Source organism: Nelusetta ayraudi, unplaced genomic scaffold (genome assembly GCF_046127955.1).
Source record: "Nelusetta ayraudi isolate G7.1 ecotype Tasmania unplaced genomic scaffold, CSIRO-AGI_Nayr_v1 ptg000009l, whole genome shotgun sequence".
In the NCBI taxonomy this organism is placed as follows: Eukaryota; Metazoa; Chordata; class Actinopteri; order Tetraodontiformes; family Monacanthidae; genus Nelusetta; species Nelusetta ayraudi.
This window is the reverse complement of record NW_027466059.1, coordinates 2299659-2320477: the sequence shown is the minus strand read 5'-3', so window position 1 is coordinate 2320477 and position 20819 is coordinate 2299659. Positions and strand designations below refer to the sequence as shown.

Below are 20819 nucleotides of genomic sequence, written 5' to 3'. Positions count from 1 at the left end.
GCTTCCTTTTACAAAGAAAAACGTTGGAGGTACAAGGGCAAGAAACAGAAGCTCTTTCACAATGAAAGAAGAGCAAATAAAGAGAACCAAAGGTATTTATTGGTGGACAGTTTTCACTATGCAACCAACTGGCTTTGAAAAGAGTTGAATTAGACACTAGAAAGTGAGCTAAAGATGGTTAACCAAACAGCTAAATTTGGTCTTTGCACCAATAGGAAGCTTCCAGTCCTGTAAAGGTACAAATCTAATAGGTCTGTCTCCAGATAACTGGCCCATTCACCTTCTAGGTTTTGTCTTGCTTAATAAATGCTTTCAACCAAAGATCCATATAGGACTTAGGAAACAATCCACCTGGCGTGCCGGCTTCATGATTTATTTTAACCGAATCTGGTAAATGTTGTGATGATGGCAATGAAAGCACAGGGATTCGGTACTTTTATCAGAGGGATTTGCTGCATGCAAGTCATCGCTGCAGTCGTCATCATCGCAGAGACAGACAACAAAACCCTCTTCGCTCGTCGTTACCTCAGGCTTTTCTTCTTCATTGCAAAGGGCAGGTCATACTTTTGTCTTCACCTGCCCTTCCACTTGCCCAACAAAAAAACAATCTCGGGAACAACACACAATCGCACAACTGCTGCCCTTTTCACCGCTGCACTGTACTATATTTTCATCCCGCCCTTTGGTGCCCCGTGGCCGTGGGCTGGACCGTGTCCGGCCGGAGTACATGCACACCTCATTCCCTCCCCTGCCGCCCCGATAGTTTCTCACCGCTGCCCTCTAACTTTCTGACAATTATGTTCCACTGAGCTGACCTCATCTGCAGAGTGCCAGAGCTCCCTGCCTCTGATGTGGCTGCCCTTTACTTACCTTCGATAAAGCTTATAGGCAAGAAGCAGTGGTGCTGGTGGTGGTGGTGGGGAGGGGGGGGGATCTCACACAGCCACGTGTCAACACGCTCCTTCCATCTTTCCTCACTCCCTAAGTCTTTGGCTTTCTCATCTCTGCCTCACTTAACCTTGCTGATCTCACAGCCACGCTCTGTGTCCAAGCCACCGGCATTAAAGCCAGTCCTGACCTTTCAGTGTCGCTGACAGCGGCGTCTTGCATCCCCTTTGAATACATCTCGCACAATTTACGCAAGAGCTGCTCCCCTCCCCTGTCTCTGCTCGCAGTCTTCTCATTTAATCCCTTCTTTTAAAGAAAAATGAGGAGTGTGGGGGGACGGGGGGGGGGAGCCGGGGAGTGAGTACTCCGCCCCCTTTTTCTTCCTTCCTCCTACGTGGCGTCGGATGCACGCTAAGACTTTAGAGCAAAGAGTACTGCGGGGGGATGTTGTTTGGACTCATTTATTTGATATCAGAGGGACCGCAGAGCAGAAATAAAGCGCTGCCAGCATGTTACAGCTACGCAGCATGTCAGCAGAAACAGTAGATCAGGGAATCTCGGTTGTGGGGTCTCGGCGAGGGCAATCAAAAAAACATTCAACGCAGGCATGGACTGATACCGAGACACATTTCCACAATTGCAGTCGGAATAATAAAACCGCGTGTCATGCATTAGCGGCGCATAGGTGGCGACGTGCGCGCGCCTCGGTCGCTCAAAAACAACCAACGATTATGGCGGCGGCACTTTTATTTTCCTCCAAACTGAACAAATGCAGAGAGCGTTTGTGTGAAATTGTTTCCTACTTAAACAAACAGCCGCCGCAGCAGTCGCAAATTGCAAACGGAAAACGATATGGGCGGTGTGTGTGTGTGTGTGTGTGTGTGTGTGTGTGTGTGTGTGTGTGTGTGTGTGTGTGCGGGTGGGGGGGGTGTCTTCCCTCAATTCATTTCACATCACGAGAGGGAATATGCAAATACAATGACGAGGTGGGGGGGAAAAAAACAAGTGGGCAGAAATTGGATTAAAGACAGCGTGAGGGGCGTGACATGTCGAGGAGAAGACAGGCAGGAACAGGGAGGACGGATCGCTGGGGGGTTGGACGTGTGTGTGTGTGTAGGAGGGGGGTCTGAAAGGCTGCGTTCAGACTGCAGACGAATCTGATTCAAATCAGATTTCTTCTCAAATTAGATTTTTTTGGGCTGACTGTCCACACTGTTATTAGCAAACGGGATGTGGCTCTGTTCAGACTGGGCCACACTATTGACCCATCTGACAGGTTGCTACAGCAACGACGTCGGCGCGCAGGTGTCGTCCAGCGTAGTGTGTAGTGTGTGATGTCATATCATTGCGACAGCGCCACTTGTTGCGATACATGGCCTGGAGCTTGGCCTGCATGGAAATATCTCCCCACAGACTGATGAGCCAATGAGTTTCCTCCTCTGTCCAGTGACTGCTGTTTTCTACTTCTTCTGTCTGCTCCATTACGTTACAGCTCCGCACCTGGAATGGCGCCCTCAGGTCTGGCACATTGGGCGTTGTGACGCGTAGAGTGACGTCACGGACAGTCGAAACCCATCGGTGTGTTTGGAGCTGTTCAGACTGAGGCGCATCTGTCCGAATGCCATTTGAAACGACCTCCCGAAGGTGGTTTCAATGCGTTTTGCAAAATCAGATTTCATGAGATTTGTGACGGTTCAGACTACAAAAGAGCCATCCGTTTTCAATCTGGATGGGTTGAAAATCGGATTTTGGCTGGCAGTCTGAATGCGGCTAAAGAGGAGACGGACTGGTGAGAGGCGAATGCAACAAACTGAGAGCCCACAGACACCTGGAAGGGTTGGGAAAAAAAAACCCACTGGAACCACCAGCCCCCTACAATAAACTCAACTCACAAAGGACTGCACCATGTGTTCAATACTTCCCACAGGACCAGTCAAATGCCATTAAGTGATTCCCACTCAGAGGCACAGAAAAGGATTCTTTGGGCGGGAAAAAGCAGGGGTGGGTGAAGCACTCCTCCTCCACCTAAACAAATGTACACTGACGTCCTCCGCGGACCACCAAACATCCGTCAGAGGAAGAGCGGGCGAGGACCCCTCGATGCCTCTCCTCAAAACAAACACCACATAACCACTTTGTGTGAGTCATGGCCTACTTCCACTGCTTTTACTTTTTTTTTCCTTGGCCTCACGCTGCTGGTTTGATACACAGAGGCCACGTCAGGGAAAATATGCCCTCATCGTTCTTCTCCAGGGATCTTTGACATAGCGAGAATAGTTGAAAAGGGGTAAATATTCGGCCAGGTGAATTCTAATGGGGGTGAGAAGGGGCTGAAAGTTTGTCTACAGCACGCAGTTCTATACTAATTAGAGCCTGACCTCCCCCAATCTGGAAATTAATGTCCCATGCATACGCCGTGAGTGTACATTATACGACCTAATTTACTCGTGACTGCGTTGAGCCGAGATGTGATTAATTGGAAGGGAAGAAATTAAGTTTTTTAAAAAATGTTGTGTTGTTGTGTCGTCGATGGAGTTTTCTTTTTTTTTGTGGCATAAAGAGAAAGCAATTGCAAGCGGTGGGGGTGTAATTAAAAAGCAAGTGGAGCAATGAATCACTGCGCCGTGATGAAATGGTGAAGAAAATTACTTCAGAAAGGAGCAAGTTAAATAAAAACAAAAACGTCTCGAGAGGGCGCAACAACGTTGGCGCCGGGCGGTCAAACGTGACTGCGATTGTGTTTGATTGTGGCGGCGTCGACTTGTTGTCGTGGCACCGGAGAAGTCCAGACGTTATGAGGGTTGTGGTGAATTATTGCAACCATATTGGCGACCACTAGGGGCAGCTGCAACTTGGCATATGTTTACCCCTCTGTGCTCATTTGGGAGTGGATGGATTACCACGCAGTTCCTTAACAATATGCTAATATTATCAAAAATTCATAATATGTGCACACATACGCAACACTGACAGCAATATGTTGATGCCTTACGCAACTTTAGATATTATTACCTCATCCTGCCGCACTCCTTCAAACAAACAAACCTTTAATCCCGGCGTTTGATTAATATAACAGAAGACAAAAGCGCCGCTGCGTTCACACAAGTCACGTCTGGAAGCGGCAGGAGGGGGAGGCAGACAATTGGAAAACATTTTTTCACCCCCCTTTTCAGGTGAGGTTGTCAATGGGATGGACCCCATAGTGAGAGTAATCCAGCGCTGCTGTTCCATCTCCCCCAGTGTCTGCGGCACGCCAGAATAATTTATCTGGGATATCTGAGAGTCAAGCGGGACTTTTTAATCTCCATTTGAGCTGCGCTCCTTTTGATAGCTCTGATCAGAACGCGGTACGCACAGCAAGCTTATTAGCATAAGAAAGCCTCGCGCCAGCGCCGTCAGTGCTTCTTCAACAAATCAACCGGTTTACGAGCACAGCCGCACTCAATATGTTCGAACAAACCGGCCGATGAGAAGGTTTGTCTGTGCCTTTAATCATATTTTACCCTTGGAAACTGTGACAAAAAGAGGGTGGGAAAAAAAAAAAAAACTTGCGGAAGCTTTTCGCTCGTCCAGGCACGCAGATGCCAACGAAAACTTCATCTCAGCTGGGCAAATATTTACAAATGAGCTAAGCAAGGTGGCCTCGCAGTGGGAGTGGTGACATTTGCGCGGAGGAGAATCAAAGTAATCAATTACTGAAATGGAAAAAAAAAAGTGCTGGGGAAGATAAATAAAAAAATAAAAAAAAAACCTGAATGGAATCTCAAGGTACAGGCTGTGCTCGTGCCGAGGCGTTATTTTAGCTCGATTTGAAGCCTCGGATTCCAGCAGCGGCGCCGCCGCATTGTGTTTCCGCTGCACCTATTATGCCGTCCACCATTTAGACGTGAATGCTGTGGGCCGGCCGCTGACTCGAACATCCTTTGAACTGCGGCGAGGCAGCAGCGGCCAGACTGCGCTCTGCTGTTTGACATTCTGCTGGTTACTGTCAGCGCGGCCGACGGCTCGGGGGGAGGGGGGGGGGGGCACGCACGCACACACACACACACAGCTTCACCCTTCAAATGCAGGTAAGAGACGACGCAAAGCGTGAGGCCGTATTATTAAAAAAAAAAATGTTAGCACAGCCGCAGCCAGTTTTCCAGCCACGCGCTCCAACGCCAACACCTGCAAGGAGAGACGCCGGCATACAAAGCACGTCGGCCGTGGCCGCCCTCAAACTCCCTTAACATCCACCTAATTTACTGCGGAGGCCCCGGGAAGACATTCCAGTGGGCGGGGTGGATTCAGTGGAAGGCTCGTGCGTTTTCACACGCACAAAATGAGAGAATCACCAAAGTAAAAGGGGCTATTTACACACGGAGACGTGTGAGCGTGGATTGGATATTAGGGCTGAGTGAGAAAAGGCCCGGCCCTGCTCGGATTCCATCAGGATTCCGCCCGGAACGCCGCGGCGTCACGAGAGGAGAGAGAAACGCGGCGTATCTTTGATCAGCGGAGGAGGGTTTCCGCCAGGTGAGGGGGGGCGAAACGGAAGCGCGGATGACTGTCAGTCAAGATCGCCTTATTTTAGTTTCAGCACATCTGCGGGGCGCAAAAAAAAAAAAGGAAGGAAAAAAATAAAGAACAAAAAATGCCAGGATGCAGGCAATTTTCCGCTCCCTCTATGCCCGACACATGCAAGTGTCCCAATCAGGAATGCAATTACAATCTGAGGCGCGCTGCGCAACACGACAACGACAACAACACCAGGCAATTCAAATGAAAACACCGCACGACGTTCTCGCGCACACCGCCGAGCTCAATTACAGAGCATATCATTTCTGATTCCTCCTGCCTTTGTTGTTTTGTCCTTGTTGTCGGCGAAGGCTTGAAGTCTGAGTTTTTGCGACGGAGCTCAAAACAAAGAAAAAAAAAAAACAAAGAAAACTTGGGCGCAAATGAGAGGGAGTTTCACCTATTTTTCCCCCGCGGGGAATTTTGATGGGCAAGGCGGTGCTACTTCAAAATCCCGGGGACTAGGGAGTGACGGATAGGAGGATTAAAGGGGGTAATGCCAGTAGATGAGTGAGAGAAAGAGGGAGGGGAGGAAGAGAGAGTGCTACAGAGGGAGCGAGGAGGGGTCAAAGCGGTTTCGCACTCGGTGAGGATTAGCTCGGCAAAAAAAAAAAGAAAAAAGAAAAAACAAGTTCGCAGTGGGCAAAATACGTCAATCACCAGCAGAATTGGGTGACACTTTTGACTGGAAATCTCAGCCGTGTCGTGTCTCAAACCAGGGTCCCAGTGTCCTAACAGGCCCTCATGGGGATGATGATCACGATGACGATGATGACGATGATGACGAGGTGTGCTTAACGCCGATGTGACATCCAGTCTGACACACCTGTTGGAATGATCCTGCGCTACAGTGACGAGCCCTGACGGCTGTGATGGCTGTGATGGCTGATGTCTGTATTGGGGCCTGCAGCTGGAGGGGGGGGGGGCTCCCCTCCCCTGGTGGGGAGAAGGGAAGTGGTCCAGATGGCAGCACAGTGCTACCATGTGGAGCACTAAAATAGGGCATCACTGCCACAATGCAAATAATTCCCCTGAGGGGGAGAGGGGGTGGGACAAGTGAGGGGTTGGGTGGGTGCGTGTTTTAACTTAAGTGCGGATTAATGAAGCCAGAGCTCTTATACGCACCTCTCTTATCCTGAATCTTAACCGTGAGCTCCACCAGGGGCTCCGTCTCCCTGTCCAGCCGCCTGCTGACGGTGATGTCGCCGCTGTCGCGGCCCACGCTGACCGGGGAGCTCTCCGACTCGGGGAAAATCAACTCGTAGGCGGCAGACGGGAATCTGCTGACGGGGCCCAGGCTCGTGATGACCGAGCCGACGTTCAGGTCTTCGGACACGTTGAGCGAGACCACGGTGCCCGGGTCAAGCAGCGCCCGGGGCGAGCGTCCCCGCCTCCCCGGCGCGGGCGGCTCGGCGCGACGCGTCGCCCAGCGCCGCGGCGCAACAGTCACCAGCACCGCCTCGCTGGTGAGGGGCGGCCAGCCGTGGTCACGGGCGAAAACGGTGAACGTGACCTCGGACGGGAGACCCAGGATGGAGTCGACCAGCAGAACTTCCCCGGTTTTCGGCACCACGTAGAAACTGCCGTTCTTGGGCGCGGAGGTGTACGTCAACTCGGCGTTGTTGCCGCCGTCCGCGTCCACGGCCGCCAGCTTGTACACGGCGCTGCGGAGGGCGGTGGTGTCGTCCAAAGTTAGGCGAAGCGTCCCCGAGCCGAGGAAAGTCGGCGCGTTGTCGTTGGTGTCCAGTACGTCCACTCGGACCGACGCCACCTCGGGCGCATCCGCCGCCTCCGAGACGCACGAGCGGCAGCACAGAGACACGCTCAGCAGGTACTCCGAGCGGGCTTCCCGGTCCAGAACGCGGGAAGTTTTCAGCAGTATGTTCCCCCTGCGGTGGTGGGCGAAGGCGCGGAAATCCTCGCTGCCGTTGCCGTGGAGTTTGAAGTGCATGCCGGACACCACCGGGCACCATTTTTGTGCGTTGATGCGCCTCACCGGGACGCTGAGTCCGTTCACTTTCGACGCCGCCGGCGAGTTCTCGAAAACGTGCCCGTGGAAGAAGGGCAGTCGGCTCCGCGCCGGGTATCCGGCGGCGGGCGACAGAAGGCAGCAGCATAGCAAGAAAGCCCACATCGCGTTGGCGCTAAGTTGCGGTCCCTCCGCACTCCACTCGGGGCTTTGGCGGAAAAATCCTGTAAAAAGCAGGGTGACGGAGCGCGCCAAGAGCACTTGTCTCATAGTTTCCCCGCGATTCGAGCATTTCCTTGGGGGTGGAACTTACGCACGCAGCATCCCGGGCCGTCGCTCCCTCGGCTTCCAGTCGGCTGCGTTGGTTCCCTGCGTTCAGTTCAGCACCACGGCGCCGGACAGCGCTAGTGCGCAGGGGAGGGGAGGAGGTGGTGGTGGTGGGAGGCGGGGCGGTGGGGCGGCGCGCAAAAGGGGGGGGGACGGAGCTCCTCCGTGAACCCCACCCTGCGCGATGGTCACAACGAGGGGTCGGCCGAGCCTCTTGCGCACAAATCCGTCACCACCAAATCGCGTCGACGGAAGCGGCGGCGGAGCGACTCACTCACGCCTGCCGTCCACACTGAGGCGGCTGAACGCGCCTTTCCGCAACTCTCCCTGTCCTCCCCCACCCCCTCCTTCGCTTCGCCTGCGAACCCAAAGCTCCAGTGCAGCTGCTGCTGCCGCTGCTGCCTTGCTCAAGAGTCGCCTCCACCTGCTAAACCTCGGAAACCTCCTGAAACTTGTTTGTTTCCCTGCGAAATCTATTTTACCCGTAGAAATATAAGTGTGCCAAAAAGATTTTTTAAAAAACACTGAGAAAATAAAATGCTTTAATATAAATGCAAATGCACAGATGTGGTCTGTTAATCTTTGCAAACACAGGGAACTTCGGAGTGCCGAGCTGTGTCGCCCTCTCGCGCAGCCTTGCAAGGACCCAAATTATCATTGTTACCCTGATGGCTGACTCCTCTCTCTCTGTTCTAACTCTGCCTGCTGCATGCCAAGCACCCTGAGTTGATCTGTGGGTGGCTGCCGCTAATTCCCACAGACGGCGGCGCCTCGCATTCCAACTCCACCTGAGTCTGTACACTGTAAAAAAAAGGTTACCAAAAAAAAAAAAAAAATGACACCAGCCGGAGGGATTCCGCTCCGTCGGAGGCGGAGAGCGGGAAAAAAAAAATGTCAGGTTGGAGAGAGTTTCGACTCCCCGCGCGTGAACGTCAACCTTTCCTTCAGACACGCATGGATCAATATTCATACGCGCGTCGGTGGTGTTATGTCACACTCGACGGGTAATTCAATGCCGCGCAATGTTGCTCTGCTCCCCCACTTCCCCCCCCCGTCTGTGCGCACTTTGAAACAGTCGTGGGGGCTCCCCGCTGGAAGATCCCTATCAATTTGAAACCGCAATCCATCATTGCAATTTTAGCCGGATCCGCTCTCTGCAGCAAACTGGCAATAACTCTGCTAACTGGCAGTGAGCCCCCCCCCCCCCAGACAATTTTGAATCACAGCCTGCGAGCTGGAGCAGCAAGAATGTTCGCGCGGCTTCTTTTACACGGCGCAGGCTCGGGGGTCTGCGCCGTAAGCCGCGCAACACTGCGCGGGTATTTTCCTAAATCCCTGACACAAGAGGGGCTGAGAAACACTGGAACACGTGCGGAGCGAAATCATACCAGGCCGTAGTACGGCGAGATATGATTATAGATGTGAAGCTTCTCGGCTGCTTTTTTTTTGCGAGCTTGTGATCTCATCGGAAGTGACAATACCAGAGTCGGAGGAGATGGTGTGCTCCCCATCTTGCTCCTATACGACTTCTCTTTGAACTTCCTAAGTGCTTCATGAATGCAAATCAAATCCGTCTTTTATCATGTTGTCTCACATGTGGAAATTCACCGTGACTGCCAGCATGGGAGATAGCGGCAGCTAATTCAATTGCACCCCGGCATGGGTGCGTAAGTACAGTCAACTTAGAGGGTTGCAGCAGTTTCACATTGAATTGTTGTGGGTGTTTTTTTAAGGCAATGTACACCGCATGAAAAACTAAAATCTCTGATAAATAAATAAAGAAAAATAAGATCAAGAAGGCGTCTCATCATTCCTCTCCTCCGACAGACGACTGAAGGCTGCAGGGCAACAAAGGGGGGGAAAAACGGAGTGCAGAAGGCAGCCATTGAACATTAGAGAGCTTCACGCTTACTTAATGAATAATTGACTGCATCCAGTCTTCAATCACGCAGAGGCAGAAGCAGCTTCTGAAGTCAAAGGTTGTAGCCTTACAGCATTTAGCGCACTGCCCTTCTTGGATTTTTGTTTTTTTTTTTCTGCGTCAGTGCTCCTCAGAGGGCACTGATGATGGGACCGGGGTTCCTATCAATGCTACCCCTGTGATCTGCAAACTGCAGCCTGTCTATTAGTCTTCCTAAGGGGGAAAAAAACAGCAGCGTGGAAAGAGAGAGAAACCAGGAAAAGATGGGAGGCGATGTTGAGCAGACTCGGCGCAGCTACATCGGATTAACGCAGGCCGACGTCGGCGGGCAAGTTGCGTGTTTAAATGTCATGATAGTAGCCTGTTGGAGCGCAACCTAATGGCATAATTGGCTGGGAAAGGCAGGTTTTGTCTAAAAATATGACAGGGCAATTAAAAGCGATGACTAAGCATCCCGGCGTTCTGGTTCCCACTCGTGTGAGGACATGTGGAGCCAACAGTCATGGAAGGGACTTAAAAATAAAAACAAGAACGTACCCAAAGTGAGCCGGATTTGGAAACACCTCGACGCCTGACGGGCGCAGCAGCCGCCGCCGCCGCCGCGCCTGGGACCCCTCGGGGCACACCCCCCCCCTCTCCAACATCAGAACCTGAGGGAACAAAGCAGTTACACAAGCTGGATAAATATGAAGACATCCCCTTCCTGTGTTAGGCGCGGCTAATCAGATATGATGTGTGATCCCCTCCAGGCTCCTGCCACCTACTGTATTGTGCCGAGGCCGCTGCGGCATACAGTCAGTGAGCGCAATCTAGTTCAGAATTCACCTGCGCGAGAGACGCAAACAAGGCGACGTCGGCCTTTGAAAATGTCAGAAAAGCAGCAACACAAACCTGAACCTCCTCGTTACAGAGCGTCTCTTTAGCCTTTTCTCACTCCGAACGCCGCGTCTCGTCGAGGTTGACTTTTCCCGCTCAATGGGAAAGAAATCAGCACTACAATGGGAAGAGAGAACAAGGGGAACAACAAGGGGAACAACAAGCGCAACAGCGGCCACTTTGAAGGGGGGGTGGGGGGGGAGCCAAAAATAATTTAATGATTAATGCATGGTCTGTTGTTTTGATAGCAGCACAACAAGCATCTTCAGGGCCGCAGCTTTTCTGAGAAGTGTTTTTTTTTATTATTATCTGCACTGTGATTAGCCGAGTCCAGGGGTTGCCTCCGTGATTTGCACATGGCAGAATGATCAGTCGCTTGGAACCGTCTCTGATTTTAGTTCTGAACAATTGATCGCCGGGTTCCTATTAGCACATTAGAAGGTGTCTCATCCCATTTCGTCAGAAGATCAAAAAAACCCAGGAGGGTTAAAATAATCATAAAAATAATAATAACGGAGTCAAAAATGGAAATTTGTGCAGATCGATGCCCTCCTCCCCCAGCGCTGAAAAAAAAAAAACTGCAGCTGGTCTTTGAAACAGTTTTAACAGAAAGAAATGGAATTCCTCAGTTCTTCTCTCAGTTAATTATCACAGCAATTAGGTAGGTTTCCATTACTCGACCAGTTCATGGCTGTGAGCTTGGAGTGGAAATTCAATCGTGCGCTATTAATGCGAGGCCGAGGGTATTAAGAGGGAGCCAGCAGAGTGAATATGGAAAAAAAAAAATAATGCATATGAAACACCGCAGGTTGTAACATTCCTTCAGTCGGTCCTGCTGCATCTCGTCCATAATTTTACGGCCATTTCAGCATCCATTTGTTGTTCTTCAAGCCTGTGAGAGCTGTCAGGGACTCAGTTTTTTTGAAAATTTAAAAATAAATAAATTAAAAAAAAAAAAGACTAGACTAGAGCTGTTATGTTCCTGTTCAAGCTACGCGCTCACAATTATGCCCCTTTCTCACCTAACCAGAAACCTCTTTTTCATGGCCCGGTGTTAAGTGGCCAATTATTAGGAGCAGATCCATATCGACCTTGTCCTTTCTTATCTCTGCCAGTAATCACCTTCTCTAAGGGAACTATCTTGTCCATAGCAGACAAGGCAGTGTGCAGTGCACATCCTTTGCATGTGGATTTTAACGGTCCCATTTTGTACAGATTTTTTCAATATTTGTTTTGTTTCATTGCTTATTCCAGTAGAACAGGTTTGTACGTGATTAGGAGCACAAAAAAACAAAACAAATTATCCCTAGAAACCTACGTGTTTACTCTCAGTCTACAGCCTTTGCTAACTTCCTGCTATACACTCACTGATGCTTTGGTGGACCTCGTTATATTAGCAATGGAATGGGGGGGAAAGGGGGCAGAGGGCAGAGGCAGAAAAAGGCTGTAAAATATGGATTTTTCTCATTTTCGGGAGAATCCACTGAATGGCTGGAGAGACGTGACTATTAAAAGAAAACATTGGAGTGATTTTTTATTTATTTATTTTTATTTTTGGCGTAGTTCAGGAAAACAAGAGCGCCCTGGGCCAGCTCCTCCAAAATAAAAGTAAACAGCAGGCAGTTTGAGTGTTTATAATTATGTTTATAATAATATTCATATTGCTAAAATAGGACCTGCTGTTTGAATTGGACGATGCCTCCAGAGTTAATCGGGCTGTATTTTGGTAATCTAATAAAATGCAAGTTAAGAACACATTAGTATTCGGCTGCTGCTGCTTTTTCCTCCCCGGGGTAGTTTTCTTTCGTATTTGTATTGTGCTGTTCTTCGAGGAGACTCTAAGGTCCTTACCTTCTCCTTCTCCTCCTCCTCCTCCTCCACCTCCTCCTCCTCCTCCTCCTCCTCCACCTCCTTCACAGCCACCTTATCACTCACATTTCCACGCTGACAAATATCTATATAGAAAGAGTAATGTCGATTGATGTCCTCCATTACCGCTCACTTTGGCGTCTCTCGTTCGCCTTTGACCGAATCCCTGTGGAAAGCCTCTGGCGCCCCCATATGCATTCTGGCGGTACTGCAGCGTTGCAAATGGTTCCGCCAAAGGGCGGGGGACAAGTCAGAGAAACTGAGGAGAAACTCTAAATTGCAAGGCAGGCTAAAAATGAGAGTATGAGGGGGGGGGGGGGGGGGGGGACTCTAACTCACAAACTTGTGGGAAAAAATTAAATAATCGAATACGCCATGATAACAAAATCATAAAATACCATTACTGTACGTACAGGTCAGTGGGGGGGGGGGGGGGGGACAAAACACCAGGGGAAATTCTAACAGAATTACATGGCTTGAACAAGCAGAGGAGGAAATGAAGAAACAGGGATCTGTAAAGAAAGCTGGAGCTCAAATAAAATTATTCTGAAATCAAAGCGTCCTCGTAATAAATACAGGTGCACACAGGCATGGTTATGTAACTGCAGAGCAGCAACAACAAATTATCATATCCCATTTATTAATTAAGACATTTTCTGACAGACACCCAGACCAATTAACAGTAAAAAGCCTGTTTATTTGCAGAATATACTGACAGTACAGCATTAAAAAAAACAAAAAAAAAACCAACTGCCAATATTGCTCCTTTTTTTTTTTTTTTTTACATGACTTACAACCGCTGCTGGTCAGCTTATGAAACAGAACAGTAATACGGTACTTGTACAGTAAAGTTGAGAAACACAACACGCAGACAGGCTGACAGACACTCGGCCGATCACTTAACAGGCGGCTGTGTTAATAAAGAAACGCACAATATAATAATAATAATAATAATAATAATAATAATAATAATAATAATAATAATAATAATAATAATAATAATAATGATAATAATAACAATAACAATAATTATAATAATAATAATAATTATAAGAGCAAGAAGAAAGACACGGAGCAATCGATCCCTACTGTCGCGACGTTCTGGTCACTGGGTCTAAAAGGGACATTACTGGGCTGAAACAAACTGGTCACACTGGGAGCAGAGACTCGTAGCCGCGAAGCCCACAGACGAAATAAACAGACAAAAAAAATCAAAGTGAATAAAAAAAAAAACCAAGAAAATATGGATTACTATGTACGTACACGATACATACATGACATGACATGGCATGACTCCACACCGTCCGCTTGTCATTTCCCCCTAAACTGGCCTTCATCAACCACACGCAGCGTCCTTCCACTCTTGTTGCTTGTACCTGTCCTCCGCGCTCTCACGGTTCACCGCAAAGCTTCAGTCTGTGCAGGAGGGGGCGCCGTGGCCACCGTAGCTCCGCGCGCCAGCTACCGCAGGATCCTGGGAGCCGACCTGTCGTCGGTCAACGCCTTGCGGAGTCTCACCCCCCGCCGTATCAGCGACAACATATCCCTGTCCCCCGTCGCGACCCCCGAGGACGAGTGCTCCTGGGGCGCGCGGGGGGGCGCCGACTCCCCCGCCGCCAAGCTCCCGAACGAAAAGTGGCCCTCGCCCAAGGCGTGGGCGCTGGCTGCCAGCTCCCCTATCTTCTCCACCAGGCTGTGGCGGTTGGCAGCCAGAACAGAATCCTCCTCGGCGCCGTGGGCGGCCATGCCGGTGGCGTGCTGGCCGTCGACCCCGCTGCCGCCGCCGCTGCCATAGCCCCAGCCAGTTTCGGGGAGGCTCATCCGCTTCGGGGAGGCCCTGGTGTAGTCCCCGCCGGGAGCGTCGTCCCCGTACAGAAACTCCTCGCTGGCCACGCGGTGATGCTGGGAGGGGCTGCCGAACCCGGGCGAGTCCGGCACGGTGGGGGTTTTGACAGGCACGATGGGGGGCCGGATGGGGATGGGGCCGGACGTGGACGGCGTGCGCCTCACCCCCGTCTTGGAGGACGGCGTCCGGCGGATGGTGGCCGTCCCCGACGTGATGGGCCCGGGGCTGCCCCCTCCCGCCCCGTTGGATATCCCCTGCAGGGCCTTGCCCGCCGGCAGGCCCGCCGTGCTGGCGGGCCGTTTGGTTTGGATCATGCGGCGGTAGCTCTGAGCGATGTTGCTGTGCCGCGGGATGGTGGACGACTTGTCAAAGTCCGCCTGGCCGTCCCCGTCGCCGTCCCCGTTGAGAGAGTAGCTCTCGTAGTCGGAACCTGAAAGTGACAGACAGCGGTGGTGAGAACACCAGCGGACGCAACTCTTATTATTAAAACTATATATATATGTATATATATATTATTGGTATTTGGCTTAATTCTATACGTATGTGTATGTATATATATGTATACATATATACATATATATATATATATGTGCATGCATGCATGTGTATATTTTATATTTTATGATATAAGCTGTTTTAGTTTTGAGGATGGATCTGTTTTTATATTTGTTGTTGTGACCTAAGAGTGTTGAAGTGATGAATGAATAACGCACTGCTGCTGTAACAATTTAATTTCCTGTGAAGGCTTAATAAAGTATTAACAACAACAGCATGTAACAATATATATATTTTAACTGAACTTTTAATATACTTATTAGTACGCACAGCTGATTGGTTGGCAGTGAAAGCAGGAAGTTACTACCAGCTTCAGTGGAGTTGCTCAACTGGCACATACACCCGAAAAGCGTTTGGCATCAGGGTTACTTCTGTCTCATGGCCCATAGAGCATCAAGGCAGTAGTGTCACTTCCCATCATGCATCTGTAACTCAAGTGATGCACCAGGACAGATCAGCCAATCAGAACGAGCCTTGAGACATAGCAGCACGTACCACGCCATGACGTCACGCTGGGAATAAACTCTCTTCTGGGGATTTTCTGGCCTTTATACATTTTTTAGAAAGATTAAAAGCCTGTGACTTAATAATTTACAGTAGAGAGATTTATTATGAACCACGTTTCAGGTCACAGGTGTCCTGTCAGTCAATTTACAGGCGTTTATTTTTGTACCGCGGTCTATAGGGAAACATTATTTTTAGGCCAGATGGAATTGTGGCTGCAGTACCTCAAGTGGCCACTGGAAAAGAATTGCCACCATATTGATGGTAATAATTACCCATGCAATTCAAAGCGAAAGCAGTAATTGTGCGCTGTGTATGCACATGTGGTGGTGGTGCAGCGCTACCTTGGGAGGGAATGGTGTCCTCGGAGCAGGAGGGTGTGTTGGTCTGGCTGCTGTAGCCACTGGAGTACTGCAGAGAGTCCCTGCTGCTCTTCTGCTGCTCCATACTCAAGCCTCGGGTCAGGACCATGGCAAGAGTGCTGGCGGCTGGGGACAGTGGCTCACCATGCTGAGAGACACACACACACACACACACATATGTGTAAAAAATGTATGAGCATTAGTGCGAATTTACATAATGTATGCAACAGCGGCTGGAAGCCGCGATAAAATCGCACCTTGCTCGCAATCGTCCCTTGGCCAATTCTCCCTCGGTGGGGGTCGTCGGGTTGCACGCCAGAGTACCCCAGCGGACTGGGCGGAGCTTCCAGCTCTCTCATCCTGTCCACAGACTCCCTCCTCCGGTGGAGAGTGCTGGCCAGCGAGGGCTCGCAAGAATTCGATTTGGCCCAGTCCTGGGGCGGCAGAGGGAAAGAACTGAAACGTCCAACTGTGCGTGGCGGGCAGTTTGCTGTCCAGCGGTCTGGCCGTCATTAAAAACACGGTGGCTGCACTAGTTAGATGCTGATGTAGGTACGGTGGAAGATTACGTTTAGCTGCGTTAAGTGTTGTTAAATGACAGAGCCAATCTCAGTTTTAGGAACTTTGTGAGGAAAAGACAGCGTGTCTTGATGAGGCACAGCAACAAAAAAATATATATAAATAAAGGGGGTGATTGTGAGGTCTTTTTTGTGCTGCATCAATGCAAATGAAGGCAATTAAAAACAAGAAGCAAAGGAAGCGATTTCAAAAAAAAAAAAAGAAAGAAAGTTTCAAAAGGGGAGCGAAACCCAAAAGCAAAAATTGCAAATGAAAACAAACCTTCCAGCTAGGAACCTTTGATGTAGGTGAGGGGGTGTTGGATCCGGGGGAGTGGTTAAATGTGGGGGACGCAGGAAGTATGACAGAGAGAGGCCTGATGATGGTGCCAGAGTGTGAGAAAGCAGGGCGAAAGGTACCAAAGGATGAGCATGAGCCAAACTGCGGAACAGCGGACAGACAAGTCTGAGTCAGAGCGCTCGACATCCACAACGAGTTCACATCATCAGTCCCCAGCGCCACTCTAGAGTAGAACCCACACACCACTCCAGACTGCAGATAACAGTGAGCAAATTGCAAAGCACCTTGTGTGCGTGTGTGCAAGCGTGTGTGTGAGTGTGTGTGTGTGTGTATTGAGGGCCAGGGGAGTGAGACACATGCAGTACTAACCGCTGTAGGAGAGTTGCACTCGCTGACAGACTGGCAGGTTTCAGAAGCCTCAGAGGAGGCTGAGCTGGTGGATTTCTGGGAAAGGGGGGGGAGACGAAATGAACGAATGAGAGAAGAAAAGCGGCGGAGGGGGCAACGGGAGAGGGTGAAAGTTTGGGGGAAGAGTGCTGATGGGTTTCAGGGAGGGAGGTATTTTTCAGCTCGAGGACTCCGGCGGCGGCCTGTGAGATCGTTCATTTCGACAAGACGGTTGCATCACTCGGCCTACCGGCGAAGCCGCCGAGTGCGTTCCGCGCGCCGATCGCAGTCGGATAGCAGCGAATCGTGTCGGCGGGGTGAAAATTGCAAGCGAAAAAGCTTTATTTTCTCGAACGAAAAAACAAAACAAAACAACTAGCGCCTCATCAAAGCAGCTGGTTACTCGCTGGGGGGTTGAGGAGTGATGGCGTCACGGCGTGAAATGAAGTCGTCAGATCCAGACTGTCGTAGGTCTGACGGAGCAGCGGATGCGATTTGAATTATTTATGGAAGAAAGATCTCTGTTTCTGCGACTCACACAGCTCCACCAAGCATTTAAGACTATTTAAATTCCAAGATTACATCTGTTTTACCATAAACCGATTTTTCTATCCTAGATCTCGGAGGAGGTTCCTCTGCATAATTAATTATGCACACGCACATTCTACGGATCACCGGAAAACAGCGTATTTAGCCCTCTGTTTCCAACCTTCGTAAAAAGTTCTGCTGAAACTGGTGCTTTGCTGTACCGCCCACACATTCGGAAGGAAAGAAAAAAACTTTGTGCCATCCGAACAGGCTGATATCCAGAACTATATGTATCAGGAGGGAAAAAGCAAAAGAAGTTAAAGTTGAACTTTTCTCATTTCTGGGTTGTTAACTGATAGGCTGGAGAGTTGATTTTTTTTTTTTTTTTTTTTTGCGGGAAAACACTGTTAAAGTCACTTTTGCATGATATGGGAACCTTTAGGTAAAGTTATATAAAGTCCTGTCAAAATGTACCCAGGGGGCTGTTGTTGGCAGCCTGCTGGTCACAGGAGCCAAAAACGGCAAACTCTGTGCCAAAGACGTAAAAATTCTGGCACCGATGGCGGCGTGTGCGACAAAAAAGGCCCATTCCAGTGTTTTGGGTTAACGACCTGCCGATCAACGACAACGAGGAGTGATTCCGTGCGGGCACACGTTTAGCAGCAACACATCAGCTGTGTGTCCATTTCCCCCGAGAATTGCGCAAAACTTAAATATCGTAATAAAAAATTGACAACTGAAACACCGACATTTCGAAAAACTTCTCAAATATGGCTAAAAGGTTTTGACGCTCTCATGAGGTGGTTTTCATATAGAGGTATATCGCAAAAGTGTAACGGAAACACCTTTTTCCGTATTTACGAATCACTTTTATCGTATTTGCACCATAGTTACGTGACGTACGCGGGTCACGTGACCAGTTCAGTCCAAGTGAAAATCGCACGTTATGTTTGAACGGAGGAGGAAACGGAATATTTTTTACAAGTAATCACAGAGAAAAATATAACAACCACTCTTGACAGTAAACAAACGTAAACAAACATAAGCAAACGTAATTCTCGTAAATCTCGCGACAAGATTTTACGAGAATTATGCGCTTCACTCCATTCAGTGGAAACACCTACAAATCGCAATTGTACTTTGACGAAGTTTTAGGAACATTGATTTTTTTTTTGGGGGGGGGGGGGGGTGAAAAACTGTAATGGAAACGCAGCTACTGTCTGTAAAGACAAACATCAAACTTCTGTGCTTTGCTACAAAAGTTGTGGTGGAAAATCTTTTTTTTGATGGCTTGCATTGGAAAGCTGTAGAATTTAACACCAGTAGAAAGTTCAGCGCAATGAAGCCTTGCTTAAGAGTTTGGGTGGCGGAAAGCCAGACGCTACCTGGCTGGTGATGTCAGAGGGCATCGGTGACGGAGGCTTGGACAGCGTGTTGGCGTCCTGGGACACGAAGCCCGAGTCGTGGGAGGAGACGCTGCTGAGCCGGTGGGCTCCGGCAGAGGGCATCTGGAGGAGACTGCGTGGGTGGAACGGCATCACAGTCAGGAACAATATGCAAACACAACATGCTTCTTAGTCTTCATTAGGATTTAATTGCCCGGTTTGTTTGCTACTCAAAACTGTTCTGGATGGGAGACTTTTAAAGCCTTTTGTTTTGACGCACCACGAATAACTGAGCAGTAAGTGCGCGGACATGAAATATAGATGAAAGGGTTTGAGTCTTTCACTCTTCTCTTTGGTTTGTTGTCTTTCAGAGGATTTAAAATAAATAAAAAAAAAAACCCTGCATAAAACAGGTTTTTGATCAAGATTCCAGCACACAACCGCCCCCCCCCCCTCGTTATTCGGGTTCTCAAACCCGCTGGATGAAGATTTTCATATGTGGGCCATTGCAAAAACAGGAAAATGAAAAATTGATCATAAAAGACGAGTGCGAACGGCAGAGCCATGCCAACATTCTAATTTGGCAGCGTTAAAAAAAAAGTTACCCCTTCCTTCCCTTCCGTCTAAACAGCTGGCTTCAGGATTTCTCTTTCCTCTCCTGCCTGTCACTTTGACTTAACGCCTCTCCGCTTTGTCAGCCGCACATATTGAAAAATGTGCTCGGCGTTCTCCCTTCCGGAATATATCTAAAGTTATCATTTCTCCTTAATCTCGGCGCTCTCGGGTGAAGCCGGAAGAGGAGCGCCAAATTAAACATGACAAACAAGCTTAAAATATTCATAAGACGACAGCAGCCTTATGTCCTCCCTCTCTCCTGTCTGCCTGCGCAATCGCTTCTTCCTTTCGCCGGGAACATTCCCTCTTGTTCACCACCATTTAAATATACCTATATGCGTCATGGTGTAATGGACAAATTCTTCAATACTTCATGATTGTTTTATTTTTTGTTACCGCAAACTGAATGGAGAATCTTTTTGTATGAGGAACAAAAGAAAACATCTGCCCTTCAGTCTGTCAGTTGGATTTTGCACTATTCTGATGTACAAAAGTGGTTATGTGGAAAAAAAAAAATAAAAAAAAATACAGAGGAAAATACAAGGTTGTCTCTCCAAAAGGGGCTTGATAAGGACGGACATGTAGCGTGTTAGAATTTCAAGGACTGGTCTCTCTCAACTTTGCTCTCACAAAGACTTTCACTTGTGTGTTCGGCTTGTGTTCAGCGCCTTTGAGGCATAACGCCAAAAAATCTGAGCCTGTCAGGTTCCCCTTCCACAACCCGCCTATCGGCGAGCCGCCTTGTCAGAACTTCAGTACCACAAGCGAGGCGGAGAACTTCTGAGAGCCAAGTCTGATGTTCCTCAGCTCAACGTTACGCTGGCCGCCTTAAAAAAAAAAACGAGGCTTATTTCCTGACAAGGAGGAGCGTCTCTGACCCTCATTTCTGAATAAATTGTTCAACTATCACCTTCAGGCTTCCGAAAAAAAAAAAAAAGAAAATGGAAAAAATAAAAGTGGATTTTGGCTGTGGTGCAGGCCAACGGCTGTCAGGCTGCGATGTTTCGCAGCTCTGGACCTAATCTGGCGGTAAGAAGCTTGTGAACTGTAAATCTGCCAGAAGCAAATGCTGAGGCGCTTGGAAGTCACGCCATTTACCCTATGTAGGCAGTCGATTAGAGCGCCGAGGTAATAGCGCTGGCCTTCGTTTATGAAACGCGTGCACGGCAGAGTGGCCTTGCGCACGTTTTCCCACTTAGGTTCGCCATGTAACAATTTGGACGCGAGGTCTGACGCTGCGCACGTAAGCTTAAAAGTCAGCGTGTTGATGCAGAAGAAATATTTGATGGCAGACAGCAGTTTGGGGTTTCTTTTTTGTCCAGACATGCTGTTTTACCACCACCTCTGATTTCTAAATTGTGCTGCCAAACAG

General features: G+C 49.2%; 2 protein-coding genes across 4 annotated transcripts in view; both read right to left on the bottom strand.

Moving 5' to 3' along the window:
* The window catches only part of LOC142884005 (neural-cadherin-like), a 107186-nt gene extending 99133 nt beyond the window's left edge, over positions 1-8053 (bottom strand). Inside the window, exon 1 of the mRNA XM_076019399.1 lies at positions 6571-8053. Coding sequence (XP_075875514.1) covers positions 6571-7684 — 1114 coding nt within the window. The 5' untranslated portion in view covers positions 7685-8053. The remainder of the gene's footprint in view (positions 1-6570) is intronic.
* Positions 8054-13083: 5030 nt separating this feature from the next.
* mtss1la (MTSS I-BAR domain containing 2a) overlaps positions 13084-20819 on the bottom strand; it is a 30046-nt gene continuing 22310 nt past the window's right edge. Inside the window, exons 10-15 of one of the 3 annotated variants that reach the window (XM_076019396.1) lie at positions 18833-18965; positions 16902-16976; positions 16515-16673; positions 15932-16108; positions 15657-15822; positions 13084-14683 (exon numbers count right to left, since the gene is read on the bottom strand). In XM_076019396.1, the coding sequence (XP_075875511.1) occupies positions 13869-14683; positions 15657-15822; positions 15932-16108; positions 16515-16673; positions 16902-16976; positions 18833-18965 (1525 nt within the window). In that variant the 3' untranslated portion in view covers positions 13084-13868. The remainder of the gene's footprint in view (positions 14684-15656; positions 15823-15931; positions 16109-16514; positions 16674-16901; positions 16977-18832; positions 18966-20819) is intronic. The other 2 variants (XM_076019397.1, XM_076019398.1) reach the window with 2 other exon arrangements.